This window comes from Camelina sativa, chromosome 8 (assembly GCF_030686135.1).
Source record: "Camelina sativa cultivar CO46 ecotype springtype chromosome 8, ASM3068613v1".
NCBI classification, from domain to species: Eukaryota; Viridiplantae; Streptophyta; class Magnoliopsida; order Brassicales; family Brassicaceae; genus Camelina; species Camelina sativa.
This window is the reverse complement of record NC_141887.1, coordinates 27193351-27217560: the sequence shown is the minus strand read 5'-3', so window position 1 is coordinate 27217560 and position 24210 is coordinate 27193351. Positions and strand designations below refer to the sequence as shown.

Genomic DNA, 24210 nt, shown 5'->3' with positions numbered 1-24210 from the left:
CTCACAGTCACAGGCCATCAAATTCTTACAAGCTGTCACTATTTAAAACATAAACAGGAACCTTAAAGATACATCTATACACGACTATCTTCTTGACATCAAACAAATGTACTATATAAAAACATCAAACATTGACATGACATATCAATGATGGTAGCTCGACGGGTAGAAATCATCAAGGAAAAATAAATAGGTGTAAGTATATAATTTCAATGATAGTAATTGCTAGCTACGGATCTTGGCAAGTGTGCATCCTAGTATAATGAGGGATGTTCGAATCGTTATCTAATGTCTACATGTGTTCGTCATCAAATGTAGTTTACTTCAACTCTTCAAGTTTTGTCAGGCTAATCTCTATCTACATATCTTTAGCAACTCTTCAAGTTTTATAAAGACTATATCTTTAGCAAAATTAGAAAGAATGTAGCTAAAACCGAATAAATACGTGCTACATACCAAAAACAAAATGTGTGTGAATACGTCTATTATAGGTTAACTATTCAATGCCCATCGGGAATTAAATGTAAGAAACATAGTGGAGACCGTACTTTCCAGTTGCTAATTTTAACACTAAAGTTGAATGAAAAATCTAAACATAGAAATACAAAGTATTATTCCTTTACTTCCCACTCAACAATTTTTCTCTTTTCTCTGTTCTTAGCCTCCAAAGTCACCACCACCGTTATATTAGAATGAAGACTCATGATTTCATGAATGTCAACTCTTTCTCTCCGAAGGAAAGACCGATTCGCCTCTTTGGCTTCGAGTTTGGAGCTTCTCATGAAGAATCTGATGAGTCCAAAGACAATTTCAACGAAAAAAGTACTGAAAGCATCAAAGGAAATAACAAAGAAAAAAGAAGATTCAAGTGCCACTATTGTTTTCGGCACTTTCCTACTTCACAAGCCCTAGGTGGCCATCAAAACGCTCACAAGAGAGAACGTCAACAAATCAAACGCTTCAATCTCCATTCAAACGCAGCAGCTATATTCCACCGCCACCAAGACCACGTTGCTGCTTCTACGTTCTTCGAGGATCGCTTTGGTGTTGAAGCTTCTCAAATCAACGACGCCAGCAGATTAGGGTTTTGGCGTAGGTATAACTCATCAGCGAGATTTAATCGCGACGGTCCATCTTACAATAGATATATGCCTTTGTTCATCGGCGATAACCAGACTAGGCCGACGACGTATGTTGGTGGTAGCAGCAGGCGTAGTCTGTTTTACGAGTCCAAGGCGAATGTACCAGACCACGTGAGTTTGGATCTACGGCTCTAATTCCTTTTCTTCAATATCTCTAGCTTTTTTTCCTTTTTTCTAATAGATTTTTTTTAATTACGTATGGTAGAAGTAATCCTATAGATATCATCAATGTAATAACAGATAAACTAGTTCATGCAGATGAAAAACTCTTTTACTGAAGCAATTAAGCTTAATAAAGATGATTGGTTAAGAAAGTTGGTTTGTCAGTAATAATTTGTTTTTGTCACATGTAAACATATTCAGTTACACACTTATAAACCATAGTAATTATTCAGTTAATATAACCGGACACGTTTCACTACTCAAATATGTAACTTTATCTTTTCTTTTCAGATTCACTTGGAAAACATCAAACTTTATCTAAAAGAAGTAAATTTATTAATTGATTAGTGTGGTGATTAGAAGCGAAACATTCGTCAATCACGTCTAATGGCGATTAAGTGTAAACGACCGATTTGGTATTTAGCAACCATAGAAAAAAAGTTCTCTCTCTTTTAGAAACTTAAAAGTGTATCGCTTAAAGTAGTTACAAAATCGGAAGCTCTGCTTAACTAACATTTTTGCTAGTTGAGCTCTCTTTTATTAAATCACCACCTATGGAGTATTATTATTTTGTATTGGTTTTGGCAACATAACATATATATTTTATCTGGAAATATATATATAGTTTGGTTGGTCTGAAATGTCCACGCCAATATCATTAACTTTCAAATCTAAGCGAATCGCTAAAGGGTCCCCAAAGGATACATCACCACTAAGTTTAAGTTGAACATGTTTACAATTTTTCTTGCTTATTTCGTCCCCCACCCAACAATAAGACAAACCAAATAAATGTTTTATATATATATATAGAAATTGTGGAAATATCACTTTTCTTCTTTAAGTAAAAGGCTGACAAATTTTAATATATTATAATTAAAAAAAATTGTTTTCTAGCAAATAAGTGAATAAAAATCTCATTATGAAAGTTTATAATAAAGACATCTGAATTAAGCAGAAATGATTATACTACTGCACTCACCTGCCACCACAAATGTTCAGTAAAATGACCTTTAGGATATATTATAGAAAATTTCAAAACACTGTAATTAGCATAAAGTAACTAGTCTTATACTCTTATGTGATGTGATAACGTTAAAGGCGTATACCGTTCACAAAATTAATGTTTGCGGACGGTTCTCAAAACATCAGTCTGGTCTTAAATCACAATATTTAATTTTGACAGTCCTATGATTAAAAAAAGATAAGAAAAAAAGACAAGTTTCCAATTCTGGTTAGTGGTTACGGATGAACTGAGAAGTTTAACTAGAATGATTCATGAATCAACAACATCAGATCCTAGTTGATGATATGCGAAACAATTATTGATGTGTGATGGGTGATAGAAGAGGCCGTGGTGGGTACATGTATATAAAGTTCTATAGCAAATTTAAATATTAATCCAACTTATGCTGTATACGAAGTACAAAGGAAACGTTTCATAATAAATAAACGAAGTTTCATGCCGCCCCCACATACATTCAAAACCCCTCTTACAAAATTAAATGGGATATTGAATAAGAGACACTGATACCAAAATTATTATGTTACCTAAATATATATAGCCCAAGAAAAGGATGTCTCACTTCACATTTTTATTTGGCTCACGTTTTTTCCACAAATACTTTTGGGTGCAAGTGTGCAACATAACCAAGTGCTTACATTCTATGTACTATATGAATATGTAACAAGAAAATTACCATGTCGTATTTTTCCCTAGATGATTAGTTTGATCTAAGATGAAATCTCTTCAGAAAATTTGACCATCCTACGGTGATATGTATCAACTAGCACAAACCATTATCATATGTATCATGGTCATCTGATCTAATTCTACACAAATAAATAATAATAACCCCACCTTCTTTTACAACGTAACATCGGTTAAGATTTGTGCATGTATGGTTAATTAGTTCCTCAAATATTAGGGTTAGGATTTGAGAATTGTGATTTCGGGAGAGAAATCGACTTTAATTATTTCGAACGAAATATATAAAAAACAAAATGCTCAATCACAAACCTAAAATAACAAACATAATTACAGAACCACTAAGTCTTGAAATCCTTCATTTAAATCCAAACCTCTAAAGTCTCTCAAAAATCGACAAATCTCAAAACTGTCTCATCTAACATTGCGAATGTAAAAATCCTGTCGTTTCACTTTCAATAAAACGTCATCAAACTCACATGGTATGCCGTTTATTAATAAAGTCAAAATTTACAGTATTACTATTATCCATTACTAGTGGGCTTTTAAGCATTTGGCCCTTTTCTTTCGTTTTTGGGCTTTTTAGTTTTTTTTTTTTTTTTTTTTTTTTAAATCAAAGTTTGACTCTAAAAACTCAATCAAAATCTGTGAGAGCTTGAGAAAGAAGAAGAAGGAGGAAGAGAGCAATGGCGACGGCGATACCTCTCTTCGCCTCATTCAAGTACGCCGATAGTCTCACCGTCGTCGGAATCTCCTTCTGCACGGCGTTGGTCTGCGAAGCAATCTCATGGATCCTAATCTATCGCACGAGCTCTTACAAATCGTTGAAATCTTCCATTGACAAAGCCTCAAAGAAGCTCGAGATGATGAAGACTGATAACACTTCCTCAAAGCTAACAGTCAAAAAGTCGAAGACGAAGAAGATAGATCGCGTTGAATCCAGCTTAAAGGAATCGAGCCGAGATCTATCGCTCTTCAAGTTCAAATCTGGTGCCGTTGTGGCTTTGGTTCTCTTCGTTGTGTTCGGGTTGTTGAACTCGCTTTTCGAAGGAAAAGTTGTAGCGAAGCTTCCGTTTCATCCGATTACGATTGTTAGGAAGATGAGTCATAGAGGATTGAAAGGCGATGATTCCACTGATTGTTCCATGGCGTTTCTGTATCTGCTTTGTTCTATTAGCATAAGGACTAATCTTCAGAAGTTCTTAGGCTTCTCTCCGCCTAGAGGATCTGCTGGTGCTGGTGGTTTGTTCCCTATGCCCGATCCAAAGACGAATTGATCAGGTCTTGAATCTGATCTGATGATTTGGGTTATAATAATAATAGCTCAATGTTGACTCTAGTGTGGTTGTTTTAGTTAAGCACTTTTTTAAAGTTTTGATTTTTGAGTTTTCTGTAGTATGTTGTTTTGGTTTTAAAAATTCGTTTTTTATGATCTGTTCGCTTCTGATGTAGTAACGATGCAGGTCTTGTGACTGCTGTTTTCTTAATTCTGACTGCAAAATCTCAGTCTGGATCTTTGTGTATTCAAAACTCCTTTTCATATGCTAAGTTTCATGCGTTGACATCTTTCTGATCATGTGTAACACCAAAGTTTTGATCTTTGTGCATATGGAATTGTTATGGAGAGATTGAATTGAGAGGTTCATGAAAGATGTAGGTAACTGTAGTAGACATGGATAGTGGTTTTGTTTAATGTAATGCGTAATGTACAGTAGAGGCTCAGGTCATGTCTTTTAGCAATGTAAGAGTAGACTTGTTAGGAATTGAATATTTGCTGCATGAACTTCTGTAAAGATAGATGCAGGCTTCCTGCAGCTAAGTGATAAGGATGCCATGTCGGACTTGGTTAGCCTTTTTGTGTATATTGATTATAGAACATAAAGATGTCTTTAGCAAATGGAAAGTTAGAAGATTCAGAGAACTACTTTGCACAAAAGATTTGCCTTCCGGATACTTTCCTTTAAAGTACTATTATCAACAAACCAAAAAAATCAAGCCCGCGAAGGAAATGAGAATTGCATACAAATGTACAAACTCAAGAATCTAATCACAAATCATCACTTAAGTCCCAGTATGGTTGATTTGTTGCGTCTCTGATACTGAGTCAGATATACCTGAATCAGCTCCTTGGGATCTTCTCAACTTGGCAACAAGAACCCACATATTAGCAAGTTCATTCTCTAGATGCGCTTCTCTTTCTTTCGACTCTTCTACTGTTCTTTGTAGCTCGGCTTCCCTCTGGTATTTTTCAACTAGAGCAGCTTCAAATGAAACTTCACGTTCCTTGCTCATGATCAGTTCTCTCTTCAGTTCCATCAACGAGCTGTCTTGCTCTTTTCTCTTTGTATGATTTTCCCTCCTTCCATTCCTCAGGTTTCCTATCTTGCCCCGTGGTGTAACAGAGCCCTTATGCACTGCTGCCAGATCAGCTGCTAGTCTCTCGTTGTCATTCATAAGTCTTGCTACTTCCTCAGACAATGCCTTAAGCTCAATAGCAGCCGCTGAAGCAAGCTCTTTCGCATATGAACTCTCTTCCGCAAGTTTATTGTTTCGGAGTTCTAGTTGTTCCTTCACTTCACTTAGCTCTTCAGTTTTCAGTCTAAGCTCTTCAATCTCAAATGCCTGTTATGTCTCCGTCAGAATATAATGTTAAGATTTTCATATATCAAAATAGAAAGATCAGCGAAAAGAAATGTTCACAGTAAAATGTTGTGAATCATATGAGAATTCCACCTGTGCTTCTATGGCTTTTTCTTCGTTTTTGTTTGGGGATCCAGATGATTGTTGCATGTGACTTGTGACAGAGCTGATATCTCCCAGTTCCAAGGCGTCAGAGAGCTGCTGCTTCAGGTTTGCAACCTCTTCTTGCAACTTTTCACATAAACATGTCTGCAGAAAAAATGTTTATCAGTTACAGATTTCTCTGACATGTCTGCACACTAGCAAATACACTGGGATTTGGGAGAAAGACAAGGTATTATCTGACCTTTTGGTTGAGTTGTTCCTGAATGATACGATTATCTGCAGCTTTAACCTGTAAAATTAAATTAATACTGAGTTAAAGGATTCCTTACAAATCCATTTTGAAACAATTTTGTTAATGTCGTTTTTGGCTTAGTACTAACGGATCATATCAAGGTGAATAAGATTATAGTAGCAGGCAGGTATATAGCAACGCAGTATAGGTGCAGTATTAATCAATAGATGGAAGTACTGTATAAAAAGAGAGAGTTTCAGCACCTCGAGTTCAAAACATTTCTCATTTAGTTGAGCCCTCATTTCAGAAACAGCCTGAAGATAAGAGAAAATTGACTTGAAAAAATCCAACATCACCGATAATAAGTGCCAGAACAAGAAGCACAAGACCACTGTGTGATGTTTGAAAAAGATAACCCACCTGCACGATATCAGATTTATCCAATTCATCATGTGATGCTATTACAAAATCCAAAATTTGTTTCCCCAACGTAGCCATCTGGTCATTCTTTGCCTTGATGTCGCCATTGAGGTTTTTAATTTCCGCCTGCATAAATCCAAAGACAACAACCAGGAAGATAAATATCTGCAAGATATGATCGAACATTTATAAGATGATGATCAGAGCGCAAAGATTACTTTAATGTCTTCATTTTGAGGGGCTTTGGCAGCCTCTCCTGACAACAATTTAAAAGACCTTGATTGTTGCGCCATCTCCTCAGATAAAATCTTTTGCTGTTCCCTCAGTAATTCCATCTGGTCAATCATTTTCATTCTAGTCTGGGAACAAGTACACAACGTCTTATAAATTGTACGTACTTGTTTTAGAAAAAGCTCAGTAAACTAATTGATGCAAAATGGAATGGGGTATCAGCTGAGAAAAAACTGTAAATGTACCTCAGGTGTCTCAATCTCATGAAAACTGTCTTCATGAGCTTCTTTATTTTCCCTAGTCTCTAAGAGTTGATCCGCTAATGCAGAGTCTTCTGTAAGTCTAGTTTCTGTATGAAAATTACTGCCTTCTCCTTGAGGAGTTGACGGTGTACTGTTGGACTTGACCACACTCGACTTGTCACTGACTGATCCCCCGAAACTGTCGTCTTTTTTCTGATAGTAAAACAGTTATGAAAGGTTAGACATCGCCATATCCAGACAAAAAGAAAGAAGAAAATCGAAGTAAGAGGAAATGAAGCTGTATGATATCTCAAGCACACCAGAAGCATAAGTCTTTCGAAGCACAGAGTGCCAGATAAATGATGTGCAGGACACTGTTTAGTGTTTACTATAGTATGAGGCTACGATGTTGAGGGAAATGCTCGAAATTAAACAAAACCAGCCGACAGTAGAAGTTTATCAAAGCCAGATAAATTCTAGAATCAAATGTGTACCTTAAGTTTTAACCAATTCAGCAGGCCATGCTTCCTGGTCTTCTTTTCTTCTCTAAACGCATCATCTATAGTCTCAGGAGTCCCTTCACGAGAAACATATAATTCAAGGTTCTCATTATCCATCAAGTCCCGCCTCTTGTAAGGTAGGTAAGCAAGCTGGCCATGGATTGTCAAGTAAGATCAGCCAAAACAAAAATAATAATTGGCAGACATGCTGTTGGGAAATGAGGATTTATGTTTTATATCAATTAAAATATCTAAATCATCCTGATCAAAGGACAGGTGAAGGATGTACAAGGCTTAAAAGTGATTTTACCTCTTCTTCTCCAAATGAGTGTCTTCTCCGAGGATCAGCACGATAAGACAACCGCGATGTTTGTGAAGTTTTAGTAGACACGAGAATTAATTTTGTAAGCCGTTGGATTCGACTCAAGAGAGTCGCTTTAGCCTCTTCCTCTTCTTCTAGCTTTTATAATTACATCAAAAGAAAAGAATGCAAATCAAATGTCAAGTTTCTAAAACTGAATCGCGATAAAGTAAAGTATCATCGGTCTGTTGCAGACATTTAAGGGAATAGTGACAGAAAAACATACTTTCTGCTTTAGGAGAACAATATTATCTTCACTGATATCCTTTAACTGAGAAACTGGTTCGATTCCTTGTTTAAGCTGTTCCAACTCCTCCTTCAGTTGGCGAATCTCGTATTGGTACTTCTTGATCAATGATTTCTCATCAATTATCTGTAATTTCTATTGTTAGAAATCCAGAATGAACCTTCAGTACAGAATTACACTGAGCTGAAATATAGATGTGAGTAACACCTTGTTCCGTGCGGCCTGAATCTCGATATGCTTAGCACGATGGGCAAATTTCAATGTGTTGTGTGTTTCTTCGGAGTTGCTTGATGCAGGAGTCAGCGTACAAATAAGCTATCATATCCAGATGGAACAACCAATCAGTAAACTTTATCATAGGAATTGTTTTATACTGCCTATGTTCATGTTGTGTGTGGCATTTATTGCAACAAGACGCTAAAATTGATATCTAACGACACTTACAGATACACGTCCATGACCACTCAGTGAGGACTGAAGCAGCCTGGTTAATTTAGAGTCCCTATATGGTACATGACTAGCCTTCCTATCTGTAAGCTTTGATATCACCTGCAAAATTGCAAAAGGACGATCCAACTTCAGCTGTTGGGAGGTGACTTAACATAATGACTGGAAGGCAAAAACAAAAACAAGGTTTTCAGCTGTAAAGGAGAGAAAAAAAGAAGACGCAGCTATGGGCAGATCTATTTCCAAAGAAAAAAGGCAAAGAAGTTCTTAAATTCGACTAAACTTCAAAAAATTATGGTTGCTTGGAAAAAACAGTGATAACCAAGAACTCACAGTCCCTAGAGTCAGCAAACTTTTATTTATATAAGACCCTTCCTTGCGCCTTAAACCACTGGTTTCAGCCTTTGAGCTCTCAGAACCTGCCAGGTCAATGAGGTTCTGCAGGTATAAGTGACATTATGGGCAGTTAATCAGTTGTTTACCTTTAAGTGTTCACAAAGTGAAATAATAAACAAAACTATAACTGAACATAATATCACGGGATAAAAACAAAAGATGTTATACCAGCTGCGAGAGGTGTACAGCTCCACCTTCGTTATTGTCACCTAAGGGACTACTCTCTATGGTCTGCAACCAAACCAGTTATAACATCTTTCAGAAACGGTACAACTTTACTGATAGATATGAAAAGAAAGCCAAACTCTTTAGCTATTATACTTAACATTACTAAACCACTTGGTTTTAATAAGTATGACAGAGATTGAAATACTGTTTAAAAGAAGAAAACATTGTTCAATTTGTGCTGAAGACTAGAGAAACAGCTAGGATTTATCAGTGTTCAGAACTTAAGGAACACAAAACTGGTCCTACGTCCCAGTTAAACAACACAAAAATATGGTGACAACAAACTATAATCTTGATTTTATTAAACCTAATGATAATTTGGCGATAACCCAGGAATCTGAGATAAAAAAATTTGAAACTAAGGCCAAAAGCATTTAAAATATTTTATATGATTAAGAATCAAGTATCTATTAAGGCCCTGGTCAATATTTGAGGTCAAGAATGAATTTAACCACGCATTAATCATAGTATGGTGAAAGGTTCGAAATTATTTGAGCTTCTGTGAAATTGCCTATAGAAAACTTCATTAGTCGAAAAGTGGCAGTGCCAAGAATGCTTGGATGAAAATGCTTAGAGTTGGAGAGTGAAGTGTAGCCAAATGTATGATAATATAAAAGAGCTATATAATTCCTTGCAAATTTTCTATTGATAAACAAAATTGAGAATTGAGATGGATGAGGGGAAAGAAATAAATCTCTCCATGCTTTGAAAGAGAAAAGTAAACATACCAGGGTAAACATTGTATGGCTCCGGCTGCTGAGCAGATTAAAACTTGTGGATCCAATATGTCGGTGCTCTGTCAGTAAATAAATTTCTTTTATCAAGATGACTTGCATAATAAACATAAAGAAACTACTGGAATCAAGAAAGAGAAAACTAGTCATTAAAATTGCTATATCATATCACACAAAAGGAACCGCAAATGGTAAATGGAAACACGTTCTGACAAAGAAATCTTAAGATAAATTTACAATGACCGGGAGAGTCTTTGCTGGAATCGTTAGGTTCTAGAATAAGCCTTTTATTATAGAGAAACATGGAAGTGCCTACCTTCTCCAGCTGCTATAAGAGAAAGCGCATGAGCAGGGGATAGAACAACTTCTTCTTTAATCCCTTCAATAAAGGTTCCCTACAATCGACAATAAAGAGAGGTTCAGTGTATAATTTTAGAGGGAAAGACACAACACTTTAGAAGTAGTACAGTATAGTAATTTCTTAGCCCATACAATAGTCAACAGGTTTAATTCTAGTATACTTGAATACGAAATGTGACCAAGAACATTCAAATATTGATAATCAGGCCACCTTTTACATTGAATTTGCATGATCCCCAAAAAATTTAACTTTAAAAAAATGGAACAAGTACATCTAGCCGAGAATAGATGTGACAGGTTTTAGGATTCTATGATGAGCACTACACTCACAACAAATATATATATGAGACAGTGAAATCAGTACTATGCATGTCACCAACAGAAAGTAAATAAGAGGATCAAGTACTGAAATAGGTACCTGCTCATCTTCTCTGATCCTCAAATTCTGCCCTGCTGGGTTCAATAAATCATTGACAACCTGAAGTAAAATGAACCTTAGTACTAAGAAAAATCAAAGGCAGAATCTGACTATCATTCAGCACCACTGGTGAAGTTGACTAAAGGGAATGGAGAGATGAAAAGCATGTAGTGAGTAGTACCTCATTATAAATTTCAAAGTAGGAAACACGTAGGAGAAATTCTCGTTTTGGAGTCTGCAAGAAAAAAATGTGTGATGTAGCTAGACTTTGGCCAGGGAATTCGCCAAATAAACATCCTAATAAGTACCTCTTGTATAATGCTGAAGGCATCCTTAACGGCTAGTGGTATAATACCAGGAGATCTTTGGTCCCCCTGAAATTTGAAGCAAACAATACTGTCTTTATGACATAAAATTCTTCTTAGGTCATGTACATCTTTAAAGTCACACGTAACATGGTCTCTAGAATGAAGTAAATAAATTAACCGACACTAGGGCAGGACCATGTATCGATCATGGGCGTCATAAGAGACTACTAGGTTGCAGAGTGTCTAAAGTAGAGAACTAACCTAAAGAGCGCAGCCATATGCTAACTACAGTAAAATAAAAGGGTTAATAGGGTCAACAGAGCAACACTAGCTAGAAGGAGAATAATATCCAATACAAAGACACAACATTTTAGGATCTAAACATCGAGTTCCATTGCTAATCGTTATGGATACTATATGAGAGGAACTTTTCTCCTCAACTACTCAGTGATTTAGCCAGTAACGAAGGAAGAGGTAAATGACTCTCTGACAGAGAAGCATGTCTGTGATGACACATTGAAGTACATTGTACAAGGTAGTAACCTAATAAGTTGTATTATGATAACTATGAAAAGCAAGGAATATCATGATTAGTAAAATCTTACATGCATAGTGTGAGTTTTTCCACTACTTGTCACTCCGTATGCGAAAATGGTCCCTGTGGTTGGATTAACATTTAACACTCAAAGTCACTACATTAGAATCAAATTGGCAAAAAGATCTAACTCAAAAGTATTCTAGAAACTAGAACAAGCACTAGATACAGTTTGGCAACTCAAAGATCTTATTTTTGAAATGAATGGTCATGCAACTGTTCATGATACTGTAGCTCGGGGTAAGCTTTGATACTACACATATCTTTTTAAACTGTAAAGAATAAAGTCTTAACTAGACCGGTCAGCCAATACAAAGTGTTTAGTCCATACCATTGATTCCCGCCATAGCACCATTAACGACATGCTGAGCAGCAACATCATAGACATGGCGTGTTGTGGTCGTAGGCCCAAAAACACGATCTGCAAGGAAAGACAGAACTTTAAGAAACAAAATGGCTAATCGGAATTTGACATCTAGTTTAATTTAGCCTTCAGTTCATGGTACAGAAAACTCATGAAGGATAGTCAAACAGGTAAGACGACTAACCATAGGCATAAGCTGTTGAATGATTATTCTCATTCCGGACAATAGTTTCCCCATCAGCATACCACGCAACCTCCTCCCCTTTACGGATTTCCTTTGGACTAAGTCAAAGCATAAAACCAATGTCAAAAAAAATTCACAGAACAAAAACCATCAAACATCAGTAGTTAGAATCCTACAAAATCGAAATCGCAAGTTCCAAAATTCACACCTGAGGGGACGAAAACGAACAGTGACAGTGACATTTTCTTTGGACTGCAAAGGCTTAGGCGGTACCTTCCCTGAATATTGTAACAGAGGCTTGCTGCTTCCTAGAGGAGATGAAGAAGTAGGAGAGCTATAGCTATTATCATCCACAGATGTCTCAGGATAATAATGTTTTGATGAGGAGGTTGTTGCTGAAGAAGATGCAGTAGGAGACTCAACAGCCTTCAACTTGCTAAATCCAGTATTCCTAGACTTGGATACTCTTTTAGATCCTCCCATCAGAATACCAAATTCAAACCTTCCCGAAACTGAAAGCAACTGTATATAATAACTCTTTTTTAATCAGCAAAAAAAAAAAAAAAAAAAAATCATGCTTCACGAAACTCCAAAACTGTAATTCAAAATCTTCTGAGAGAAACTCATAGAGCAAATAGCGAAATTACACGAAAGCATTAGAATTTGGGAGTATTAAAAGCTCTTAATTGGTAAACGAGTAAAGAGAATCACACAAATTGCAGAGATTAAGAAAAGACTTGGATAACACAAACGGGGGATTTACATTACAGAGGCAAGTGGGAGTACCTCAATGGCAGGCTCAATGTAGCATCTGCATCGCCGCCGCTAAAAAAAGCCCAATCGCATGCAAAAGAGAAGAAACAGGATTATATTTACTATGCGAGAGCTATAGAGAGAGAAGAAGAGGAAGCATCTCTAATTAAGTAATTATGATTAATTAGTTAGATGATTGCGATTTGTGTAAAAAGAGTCTTTACTTTTTGTTAATTAATAGTAATAATCAATCCCCTCGCTTGCCTTTGAAGCGATTATTATACTACACCACCTTAATCTTATAATTTTTGGATTTCATATGATTCGATTTTTTCTCGTAAACTGTAATCACTAAAACATCATTAAAGAAACAGAGAGGATAGAGAAGAAGAGTATACGTACACTGTAGAATGTACGTATTTTGCTTTCACGCATGTTGTAAGAAACGCTAAAATTATCGTATTCTTTTCTTTGTTAAAGATTAATAAATAAATAAAACAAGCTACGATTAACAACAACAACAACAAAAAAAGTAATTATATATATATATATACAACTTCTAAACTTTTCTCGTATATCATTATTATTGGCTCACTATGATTAGAGAAATATGGAAGTAAATTAGTCACACCAAATGAAAGAAGATATGGAAAACTGTATTTATTGGTATGGTGTGCAATCAGAGAGTAACAAAAAGATTATGGAGAAATTAATTGTTGATAAGTAGCAAGTGATTCTTATATGTGGATATATTTTCTTACATACATAAAATAGGTTTTGGAAAGAAAATAAATTATTATTTTTATTCTGAATCTTGTACTTTGATCTTTTAATGGATTAACGAGGACTTATACAAAATGATGAGAATAATGAGTAAAAAGTAAAAACATCTTTACTAGTAATTCATTTAACTCTCTATTTGGATCACCAATGACAGATGTCACATGTAAATTTACATAAAAATATTGTATTCCTCTATACATACCTTAGGATTTTTTATAACTTTTATATAAAAAAAACTTCAAATGTCTCAATGAATACATAAATGTGGTAGATCAAACAAAAGAGTTTTTTTTTTTAATGCTAATTAATTTTTTCTAAAGTATATATTTTGATTGGTTCCTTTTTGTTGCAAGTGTGGAGCTTATGGTTAAAAATTAAATAATATGAGATTCTTTTTTCATATCTATGTGCTTGTTTATTAATTCTAAAGAGTGAAATTCTCAAAATTGCCACTATCCAATTTTTTTTTAATATAAATTTAACATTTTTAAAAATTAATTTCAAAGAAACACATTTGGTTTTTTCTAATATTTTTCTCTCCTTTTTAAAAAATAATATTATCAGATCATAAAACTTAATCAACACCCAAAAATAAAAAATAAAAACTTGCAAAGGTTTTAGTTGTTTCCAATGTTTTTGGATTCCAACATATTAATTTGCCCGCCGAGGAAAAAAAAAATGAGTAACACAGCTCTAAAGTCCAAAAGAGCCCATCTATTTTACTACTACTCTCACACACTCTCTGCAAAACTCTTTCGATTTCAAAACTCAAATTCGAAGAAGACAGAAACCCCCAAAAAAAATCAAAAATCAAAAAATCAAAAAAGGTGAAATCGAAGAAGAAAAAGGCGAAAAGCTTGAATTGATGGAAGACGACGATCAGCAGAAGGCAACAGATCTAGTACAAGAGCTTGTTCTTCGCCTTGTCTCCCAAAACCCTCAAACCCCTAATCTCGATCCCAATTCTCCCGCCTTCCTCAAAACCCTCCGTTACGCCTTTCGTATCCTCTCTAGCCGCCTCACTCCTTCCGTTTCCCCCGACGCAACCGCTATAGCCGAGTCTCTCAAACGCCGTCTCGCTACTCAGGGTAAGTCCTCCGACGCGCTCGCTTTCGCCGATCTCTACACTAAGTTCGCTTCCAAGACTGGTCCCGGTAGTGTCAACAATAAATGGGCTCTCGTTTATTTGCTCAAAATCGTTTCTGATGATCGCAAATCTGCTATTAATGGCCTCGATTCGTCGGTTTTGTTACCTAATTTGGGGATTGGTGATGGTTTTTTCCGCGGTGGAGAGGCTAAGAAGAAGGATTGCAACAATGGGGTTTTGTTGGTTCGTAAAGATCCCGAGAATTCGCGGGATGAGGCGTTTAGAAAGTATGCGGTTTTGGTTAAGGACGAGAATGAAGTGAACGAGGAGGTTCTAGTTAGGGATGTTTTGTACGCTTGCCAAGGGATTGATGGGAAATCTGTGAAATTTAACAGTGAGATTGATGGTTACGCTGTGCAGGATTCGGTTAAGGTGCCACGAGCTACTAGGGTAATGGTTCGTATGCTCTCTGAGCTTGGCTGGTTGTTTAGAAAGGTTAAGACTTTTATTACCGAGAGTATGGATCGGTTTCCAGCTGAGGAAGTTGGAACTGTTGGGCAAGCGTTTTGTGCTGCATTGCAAGATGAGCTCTCTGATTATTATAAGCTATTGGCTGTGCTCGAAGCGCAGGCTATGAATCCTATTCCTTTGGTTTCTGAATCTGCGAGCTCAAGCAGTTACCTTTCTTTGAGGAGGTTGTCGGTATGGTTCGCGGAGCCTATGGTGAAAATGAGACTGATGGCTGTTTTGGTTGACAAGTGTAAGGTTTTGAGAGGTGGGGCGATGGCTGGGGCTATACATTTGCACGCACAGCATGGTGATCCGCTTGTTCATGATTTTATGATGAGTTTGCTTCGATGTGTGTGTTCTCCGCTGTTTGAAATGGTTAGAAGTTGGGTTCTAGAAGGGGAGTTGGAAGATACTTTTGGTGAATTCTTTGTCGTTGGTCAGCCGGTTAAAGTCGATTTGCTTTGGAGAGAAGGTTATAAGCTCCACCCAGCGATGCTTCCGTCTTTTATTTCACCGAGTCTAGCTCAGAGAATTCTGAGAACTGGGAAATCGATCAACTTTCTTCGTGTTTGCTGTGATGATCATGGGTGGGCGGATGCAGCTTCAGAAGCAGCAGCTGCCTCTGGGACAACGACTAGGCGAGGAGGTCTCGGGTATGGTGAAACGGATGCACTTGAACATCTTGTTATTGAGGCAGCAAAGAGAATTGACAAGCATCTCTTGGATGTTCTATATAAGAGATATAAGTTTAAGGAGCATTGTCTTGCGATTAAGCGTTATTTACTACTTGGTCAAGGTGATTTTGTCCAATACTTGATGGATATTGTAGGGCCTAAGCTTTCTGAGCCAGCAAATAATATAAGTTCATTTGAGCTAGCTGGGTTTCTTGAGGCTGCAATACGAGCATCAAATGCGCAGTATGATGACCGTGACATGCTAGACAGATTGAGGGTGAAGATGATGCCTCATGGAAGTGGAGACAGAGGCTGGGATGTATTCTCATTGGAATATGAGGCAAGGGTTCCATTAGATACCGTGTTTACTGAGTCTGTTTTGTCCAAATACCTGAGAGTGTTCAATTTTCTCTGGAAGTTGAAACGGGTAGAGCATGCTCTTATCGGAATTTGGAAGACCATGAAACCAAATTGCATCACTTCTAACTCATTCGTTAAGCTCCAAACTTCAGTGAAGTTGCAATTGCTCTCAGCCCTGAGGCGGTGCCAGGTCCTTTGGAATGAAATGAACCATTTTGTTACTAACTTTCAGTATTACATCATGTTTGAGGTATTGGAGGTGTCATGGTCTAATTTCTCGAAAGAGATGGAAGCTGCTAAAGACCTGGATGATCTCTTGGCAGCACATGAGAAATACCTGAACGCCATTGTTGGAAAATCTCTTCTGGGTGAACAGTCACAGACCATCCGCCAATCACTTTTTGTCCTGTTTGAGCTTATATTACGGTTCAGGAGTCATGCAGATCGTTTGTATGAAGGAATTTACGAGTTGCAAATAAGGTGAGTTTTGTTTAAAAATTTATTTAAAATTCAAACAAAAGTAGACTTTGAACTTTTTCTAAAACATCTTCCTCCGATTTTAGGGTCACAATTTGATTTCTCATATCATTGATTTCCTGCAGATCTAAAGAATCAGGACGAGAGAAAAACAAATTGGAAGAGCCAGTCTCATGGATCAGTGAGGGTAGGAAGGGCTTAACACAGCGTGCTGGAGAATTTCTTCAAAGCATGAGTAAAGATATGGACAGTATTGCAAAGGAATACACATCTTCACTCGATGGGTTCCTATCTCTTTTGCCTCTGCAACAATCTGTAGATCTCAAGTTTCTCTTCTTCCGGCTTGACTTCACTGAGTTCTACAGCCGGTTGCATTCCAAAGGATAAGAAAGTTGAAAGAGTAGCAGGTTTAGTTGAAAAGCATAATGCACAATAACAAGAGAAGAAGACATGATCTACGTCTTTCACTAACCGCTGACTGCAGCATGGGCTCCTGAACCAGGGATGCAGAGGTCCTTTACTTAAAATCTAGATGCGTGGAAGAATCTGTTTCTTAGTTATGAGACTGCCTCATAGATTTTTTCTGTCTTTTGCACAGATTGTTTTTCAATGGCTTGGTTCAAAGTTTAGGATTGGGAAACAGATTCTTTGTTGTTGGTAAATTAGGGAAGGTTTGTGTTTTGAGTTTGTGCTATCAGTCTGATCATCTCCAGCTTTAGTTTTTTTTTTCATCCATGTGGTTCACTGATTTGTATGATTTGTTTTGTGACTTGGTTGATATAAGAAGGAATCAGTTGCTTCTTCATAAGTGTGTATTTATTTCCTTACTGTGAAAGGCTCCAAACTCTGTATTTTCGCTCTCTAGAAGCTTCTGTGAGATTGAGCACGAGCATTAGCTCACATTGATTTTGATGACTATGCAAACCTTTCTCTTGCAATCGAAAATAAGCTTTTGAGGGTCGCAGATGTGATGCTCATCATCTTCTCATCCCCATAAATCTCTGTGTATATGAAGCAGATGAGTTAAATCAAACAAGAGTTTTTGGAATGAGTTACACAGTATCGAAATTTAAATCATCTTAAGGAAAAAAAAAAAAAAGAATTCGTCGCCTGAGAGATTCGAACTCTCGCGGGGAAACCCCATGTACTTAGCAGGCACACGCCTTAACCACTCGGCCAAAGCGACTTTGTTGTTCATTTAACCGGATGTAACTTATTTATTATTTTAAAATATATTATTCTGTATGACATTTATTAATTAATTCATATTTACTTTATTTTGCGTAACTAAAAAAAATCTAATGAATCTTAATAGATTGTTTCAATAAAAAATAATAATACTAAAGAAAATTTCAGTGTCAAAAATATTTCGTCGTCAAATGTCTCAATAAGAAAAATGTAAAAAAGTAGTCTTCAATCCTGTAAAATTATATACATTAAAAAGGTGAAATTTCTTAATTATCAAAAAAAAAAAAGTTTGAAATTGTATATAGATAGTAAATAAAGGAAAGAAGAAAACTGACTGTACATATCAATTGAAGACACAAAAAAAAAAGGAAGGGGAAAGTGAAGATTAGACATATTTGTTGATCAATTCTCTAACTTCTTCAATGACAAGCCATCCTTTGTGGCCTCCTATCACCTCCTCTTTCATCTCATCTTCCTTCCATAACTGCATTCACCATTATAATATATTCATTTACCTTATCTATTTACTCATTGTCAAATGCATCTCTGAAATTCAAAACAATTAGAATAACAAGCAAGCATTATTACCTGAATGGTGGGCATTTTCTGCATAATACATGAACATGGAAATTAATTCAGATAATTGGCACATACCAACGCAGAAGAAGAAGATGAGGAAGAGAGTAAAGAGTGATTGTTTAGGCATCTTACCGAAATGTCTCCACGTTTCACCAGTGTTTGAGGGACCTTGTTTACATCCACGTAGTAAAACTTTGCTCTGTTCAACAATTTCACTATCAGTTCATGACATAATAAAAAAAAATTTAATAGCATTCTTGTGAAAATTGCTATAAGCTTACCGGTTATTATATTCTGCCGCCAATTTCTCCAACTTAGGCTTCAAGTAAATACATTTTCGACACCAAGAAGCCATCCTGCCCATAAATATTCTCACCATTAATTCTTCATAAGCAAACATATATAGAGCCTGTAGAAGTATCAAGAACTTCCATTTGAAAGTAGTTGAGTTGTGAAAACTACATTATGATTAATCGTGAAAAAATGTAATCAAACAAGAAAACTACGTCATGATTGAACTTTTTATGCAGCTTACGAATTAGAACCATAATCTTTTTACCTATAATGTTCACAAATTTGGACCATCGAAATGTGAAGTCCGGAATCATGGTATCTTTTTGCATATGCTCTGGACCGGGCATGTCTATAGATAAGATACCTATATCTCTAGAATAAGGAGAATATAATAAATGATATATTTGGTGAGTATGTTTATACCATTCGATGATGATAGGCTGAGAGAGTTGGCGAGCGTGAGAGAGAACAGCATCAAGCTCTTCAACGTTGTTAATGGGTTCCATCTCCACAGTCGTGAGCTGATATGTGTTTGATGACCAGAAGGCTTTTCGTCTCCACTCTTTCTCCATATGTGACTTCCCAAGCTTTTCATTACTGTGAACCCTCCTCACACAAAACCCACACTTCTTCTCCAAATTCAAACTCTCCCTCCTCCAAGATTGTTCCTTCTTGTTACTATAAGCTTGTCTAGTTAGCATTTGAGGGTTTGATGCCAAAGCTGCCATAATTTTTTTTTTTTTTTTTTTTGTGGTTTCTGTTTGAATTTTTGTCGATGAAGAAGATATATGAATGAGATATTTTAAAGTTTTCATAATTAAGATATTTTTTTGGGTTTTGAGACTTTGGGAAGAGATGTGAGGAGATGGATAGAGAGCTTATCCGGAATATGAGCTGCTGGTGGGGCTACCTTCCTTTCTCTATTTTTTATTTTCACTATTGTCTTCTTTATAATGTTTAAATTTTTGAAATTATACTTACAAGTTACAACATGTATTGTGTTAAAACTTAAAACTAAAAGCATCTAACCTAAAATGTTTTAATCAAGCCCAACACATTTATTCAAGAATTGATTAAAGGGAGATTCTAAAAAATAGCACCAAAATAAGTTTTTATTCCAAATTTAGCACAACATCTCTAAAATTCCAAAAATAGCACTAATTAATTTTTCAAAATAAAATCTAAATTCAAAATATTAAACTCTACCCCTCAAAACTATATCCTAAATGTGAAATTGAGAATCCAAACCTAAAAAAAAAATTCTAAAATTTTATTTTAAATATTTTAATGTGTTAAATAGTGCTATTTTGGAAATTTATGTAATGTGTGCTATAATTGTCCATAAAAATTATTTTAGTGTTATTCTAGGGTATTTCTCTTGATTAAAATGTCTCTCTCTACGACTATACTTTCTCGAACAATACTCTTATATATGCTTATCGGTTAATATTAAAATGGCTTATTTATAATAATCAAAATAAATTATAAAGGTTTTGTTCACATAATCTACTTTTTTGCAAATCTAATAATTTATCTTGCATATTACTACTATTCATAGTAATCTTTTTGTAAAATAATTTCATTTTCTCTAAGTATTTGAAAGTCATTATTTCATAATGCTAGAAGACTCTCCATAAGAGGTGGTGATATGCGTTTTGGAAGAAAAAGAAAGAAAGAGCAGAAGATTGATTAGGTGCCTAAAGAAAATAAAAATTCAAAGCCTTGCTTTGGCGAGATAGCTCACATATTTTATTTTCTATATATGTTGTCACATGTATCTACTTATTTACTGATGAATAAATCTCTTAATTGCGTAATTAAGTTAGGTGGCAGGTTTGGGTAATTAAGAGGAAAGTGGATGGATGGAGATGGGGATAGTAATGCCCTTTGCACTTAAAACTTACAAATATTCCCAAATTGTGTCCATCAAAGTCTTAAAAATTACAAAAAATTCCCAAATATGTGAGCTATCTCGCCAAAGCAAGGCTTTGAATTTTTATTTTCTTTAGGCTTTTTGAAATTTATTTCAACATGAGCCAAGATCGAAGCCACGACTATTCGACACACTATACCTATTCGACACACTATACCACACCGTCGTAACTCGTAACGCAACAACTAAAGACCAAACCCGGATTATCGTAACAGAAACATTAATTTCTTTACGAGTCGAGAGGACCCGAACCCGAAGAGGAGATGGATAGTGGCAAAAAGACAACAATAATGTTAAGTTCGAATCTCAAACACCCACCGCCACCGACACGCTTCTTTGAAGTGGCGTTTTCAGTAAATAACTCCAAAATCGAAGGGTATTTTAATTACAAACACTGAACACTTGACTTTAAAGTCGTTCCCCTAACGATGTGGTTTAAACTAAAACAAATGGTCCTTTCTATCTTAAACCCACTTTCTCCTGTTTCTAAAAAAGTCATCTTCTTACCCATCATCTCTCTCCTCTCTGCGCATCCCTCTCTTTCTCTCTCTTAACCCTAAAAAAAAACACTCCAAAAATACTCGTCACGCGCCACCACATTCCCAACTTCTAGTTACCCATTACACCTTCTCCGTCTATGGCGTCAGACGCCGTTAAGTATATGCCAATCCAAGGAGGCGGCGGAGGAACAACAACAACAACAACAGCCGCCGTCGCCGACATCAAGAGCTTCTTCTCCGCCTTAAAACCCAAAAAAACCTCAACTTTTGCTTACGCTTTCGTCATAACCTTCGTCTTATTCACTCTCTTCTTTGCTTTTAGTCCTTCTCCAAACTCATCTTCTCCTTGGTTCTCTAATATCTTCTCTTCCTCCACACCAACTACAACATCAGACAACACTTCCGGATCTCAGTTCTCTTCTATCTTCTCCTATATTATCCCCAATGTCACTTCAACCAAACCCACCAATAGATCCAGCGACGCCACAGATCCTATCTCTGTTAACGCCACTTCTCCTCCTCTCAATTCGAATTCCAAAAACAATACTTTACTAGCACCGGCGCCGGAAAATCGAACTACGATTGCTAAAAACGCAACCTTTGAGTCTCCGATCGTAAACCAAACCAACCCGGTTGTAAAAAACAACACTTTACCAAATCCTCTGTTTTCAGACAAACCGTCGGCGAATGGATCAAGTAATCATTCACAGACCACCTCCACCACCGATACTGATCGAATTCCAAAAGCCGTGAAGAGTAACCAGACGACAGCTCCGACGCCGTCGAAAGCACCCGTGTCGGTGGATCTGAAGTCCAATTCCACTACCAATTCATCTACTGCTTCTTCCACACCGGAAAAGCAGAGTAAAAGCGATGACTCTGTTTCGTCGGTGAAGCAAGAGATCGAGAAGTGGAGTGATTCTCTGAAGAACTGTGAGTTCTTCGACGGTGAATGGATCATGGATGATTCGTATCCGCTTTACAAACCCGGTTCGTGTAAGCTTATCGATGAACAGTTCAATTGTATTTCAAACGGAAGACCCGACAAAGATTTCCAGAAACTCAAGTGGAAACCTAAGAAATGTAGTTTACCAAGGTAAGTTTGGTCGGTGGGATATAAGCCCAAAGATTTTAATATTTAAGATTTATGGCTCTGTATCTAATTATAGATACATGTATATGAAGGTTGAATGGAGCTATATTGCTGGAGATGCTTAGAGGAAGAAGACTTGTATTTGTTGGGGATTCTCTAAATAGAAACATGTGGGAATCTCTGGTTTGTATTCTTAAAGGATCAGTGAAAGATGAGACCAAAGTTTATGAGGCTAGAGGAAGACACCATTTCCGTGGGGAGGCTGAGTACTCCTTCGTCTTCCAAGTAAGGCTTCTTCCTTCTTGATTTGTTTACTTACACCAATTGGTTTGTTATATATATTAAGGGGTTCTCAAATTTTGATTGATAGGATTACAACTGCACGGTGGAGTTCTTTGTTTCACCCTTCTTGGTTCAAGAATGGGAAATTGTAGACAAGAAGGGAACAAAGAAGGAGACTTTACGGCTGGATTTGGTTGGGAAGTCATCTGAACAGTACAAAGGAGCCGATATTATTGTATTTAATACCGGACATTGGTGGACTCACGAGAAAACATCCAAAGGGTACTTTAAAGCTCTCTCTCTCTGTCTCAATCTACTTGAATAGTTTGCTCTGTCTTTGTATCCTGTAGAACTGATTCTGGTGTTGATTTCTTAGGGAGGATTATTATCAAGAAGGTAGCAATGTGTATCACGAACTCGCTGTTCTTGAAGCTTTCCGCAAAGCTTTGACTACATGGGGTCGATGGGTTGAGAAGAATGTGAATCCAACAAAGTCCCTTGTTTTCTTTAGGGGCTATTCCGCTTCTCATTTCAGGTAAAATGGAGATCATCTTTGAAGCGATCTTAAGTCTTTTAATGACTGCATAAATTGTTGTTAATCTAAATCTTGACACTTTTTGGAATTGTTTTTGCAGTGGTGGGCAATGGAACTCAGGAGGAGCATGCGATAGTGAAACAAAACCGATCAAGAATGACACATACCTAACCCCATACCCGTCTAAAATGAAGGTTCTTGAGAAAGTGCTAAGAGGTATGAAGACTCCAGTCACGTATTTAAACATCACGAGGTTAACGGACTACAGGAAGGATGGTCACCCGTCTGTATACCGGAAACACACCTTAACGGAAAAGGAGAAAAAGACACCATTGTTGTACCAAGACTGCAGCCACTGGTGCCTCCCTGGAGTTCCCGACTCTTGGAACGAGATCCTATACGCTGAGCTGCTCGTTAAACTCAGTCAGCTCGGGCAAACACAACGGAAACCTTAAGGTTTTTCTACCCCCCAAATACTTGTTTGATCTCAACACTTTGCTTTCTATTTGATGGTAATTTGTTGATTATAGAATGTGTAGAGTAAAAAAAAAAAAAGATTAAAAAAAAATATTGATCACCAGGTATCTTTGCTACTATTGGTTGTAAATGCTTTTGTCACGACGAATACTATATTTAGCTCCAAGAATGAGGTTACATGTAAACGTTTCTTACGATTCCAATTATTTATTACAGTAATGTTATTATCGTTACACTAATGTTTGATGATCTAAATAAAGCATGACTGGAGCCAAAGGAAAAAAAGTAGAGCATGGTTTTGCTATGTGTTTTTTGATTGTTTTAATGTTGATGGAAGTTATAACAGTTTTATCATGTGAACGGAAGAATTTGCGTGGAACAATGGATGTGAGAGTTTGATGTGGAATTTGTCGATCACCGACATCAATTGAAAATAATAAACAATTTGTCCAAATTGGGGAAATAATGAGATTTGAAGACAACGGGTTTGGTCACACGATGTTTTCACATGGGATGTTTGGACTTTTCGACCACGAGGGTCTTAAGAAAAGGTCGTTAGGTCAAATGCTTTTATGAGTTTAAGTGCGTTTTGATCCAACCTGGTGCAGTTGTTCGTCACGTGGCGTACTTGGGGTTACCTATTAAACTCTGTTATAATCCCTAG

The 24210-nt window shown here is 36.6% G+C and overlaps 5 protein-coding genes, 1 non-coding gene and 1 pseudogene across 9 annotated transcripts in view; 4 read left to right on the top strand and 3 right to left on the bottom strand.

Moving 5' to 3' along the window:
• LOC104768865 (uncharacterized) overlaps nt 1-4575 on the top strand; it is a 48638-nt pseudogene extending 44063 nt beyond the window's left edge. The window contains exon 2 of the transcript XR_015563964.1: nt 3629-4575. The product of XR_015563964.1 is annotated as an uncharacterized LOC104768865 (transcript). The remainder of the gene's footprint in view (nt 1-3628) is intronic.
• Nucleotides 531-1538, top strand: LOC104708439 (zinc finger protein GIS2-like). The gene has a single exon (XM_010425013.3). It carries the CDS (start codon nt 693-695, stop codon nt 1275-1277), a length of 585 nt encoding a protein of 194 aa, XP_010423315.1. The 5' UTR covers nt 531-692; the 3' UTR covers nt 1278-1538.
• A 359-nt stretch (nt 4576-4934) lies between the features above and the next one.
• Nucleotides 4935-13406, bottom strand: LOC104708437 (kinesin-like protein KIN-7L, chloroplastic). Its single transcript, XM_087461966.1, has 24 exons — nt 12808-13406; nt 12230-12543; nt 12022-12119; nt 11805-11894; nt 11484-11536; nt 10879-10944; nt 10752-10805; nt 10571-10630; nt 10109-10187; nt 9787-9854; nt 8999-9061; nt 8768-8872; nt 8432-8536; nt 8195-8302; nt 7967-8113; nt 7690-7839; nt 7374-7529; nt 6883-7092; nt 6625-6765; nt 6407-6532; nt 6250-6300; nt 5996-6043; nt 5743-5898; nt 4935-5631 (listed from the first exon to the last, which is right to left on the bottom strand). The coding sequence occupies exons 2-24, from the start codon at nt 12502-12504 to the stop codon at nt 5071-5073; spliced, it is 2970 nt and encodes a 989-aa protein (XP_087318092.1). The 5' UTR covers nt 12505-12543; nt 12808-13406; the 3' UTR covers nt 4935-5070.
• Nucleotides 13407-14180: 774 nt separating this feature from the next.
• LOC104708436 (gamma-tubulin complex component 3) lies at nt 14181-17470 on the top strand. The gene is made up of 2 exons (XM_010425011.3): nt 14181-16668; nt 16791-17470. Exons 1-2 carry the CDS (start codon nt 14423-14425, stop codon nt 17050-17052), a joined length of 2508 nt encoding a protein of 835 aa, XP_010423313.1. The 5' UTR covers nt 14181-14422; the 3' UTR covers nt 17053-17470.
• Nucleotides 17471-17769: 299 nt separating this feature from the next.
• On the bottom strand, nt 17770-17851 carry TRNAS-GCU (transfer RNA serine (anticodon GCU)). Its single transcript has one exon. It is a non-coding gene; the product is annotated as a tRNA-Ser (tRNA).
• A 231-nt stretch (nt 17852-18082) lies between these two features.
• Nucleotides 18083-19645, bottom strand: LOC104709906 (thioredoxin-like 3-1, chloroplastic). Of its 3 annotated transcripts, none has more exons than XM_010426447.2 (5): nt 19150-19645; nt 18714-18788; nt 18565-18631; nt 18442-18459; nt 18083-18337 (listed from the first exon to the last, which is right to left on the bottom strand). In XM_010426447.2, exons 1-5 carry the CDS (start codon nt 19539-19541, stop codon nt 18239-18241), a joined length of 651 nt encoding a protein of 216 aa, XP_010424749.2. In that variant the 5' UTR covers nt 19542-19645; the 3' UTR covers nt 18083-18238. The 3 variants fall into 3 exon arrangements, with proteins under 3 accessions (XP_010424749.2, XP_087316535.1, XP_087316534.1); XM_087460409.1 differs by lacking the exon at nt 19150-19645 and adding an exon at nt 18992-19060; XM_087460408.1 differs by lacking the exon at nt 18442-18459.
• Nucleotides 19646-20924: 1279 nt separating this feature from the next.
• LOC104708435 (protein trichome birefringence-like) lies at nt 20925-23785 on the top strand. The gene is made up of 5 exons (XM_087462083.1): nt 20925-22255; nt 22345-22537; nt 22623-22816; nt 22911-23069; nt 23170-23785. The coding sequence occupies exons 1-5, from the start codon at nt 21297-21299 to the stop codon at nt 23522-23524; spliced, it is 1860 nt and encodes a 619-aa protein (XP_087318209.1). The 5' UTR covers nt 20925-21296; the 3' UTR covers nt 23525-23785.
• The last annotated feature ends 425 nt before the right edge of the window (nt 23786-24210 follow it).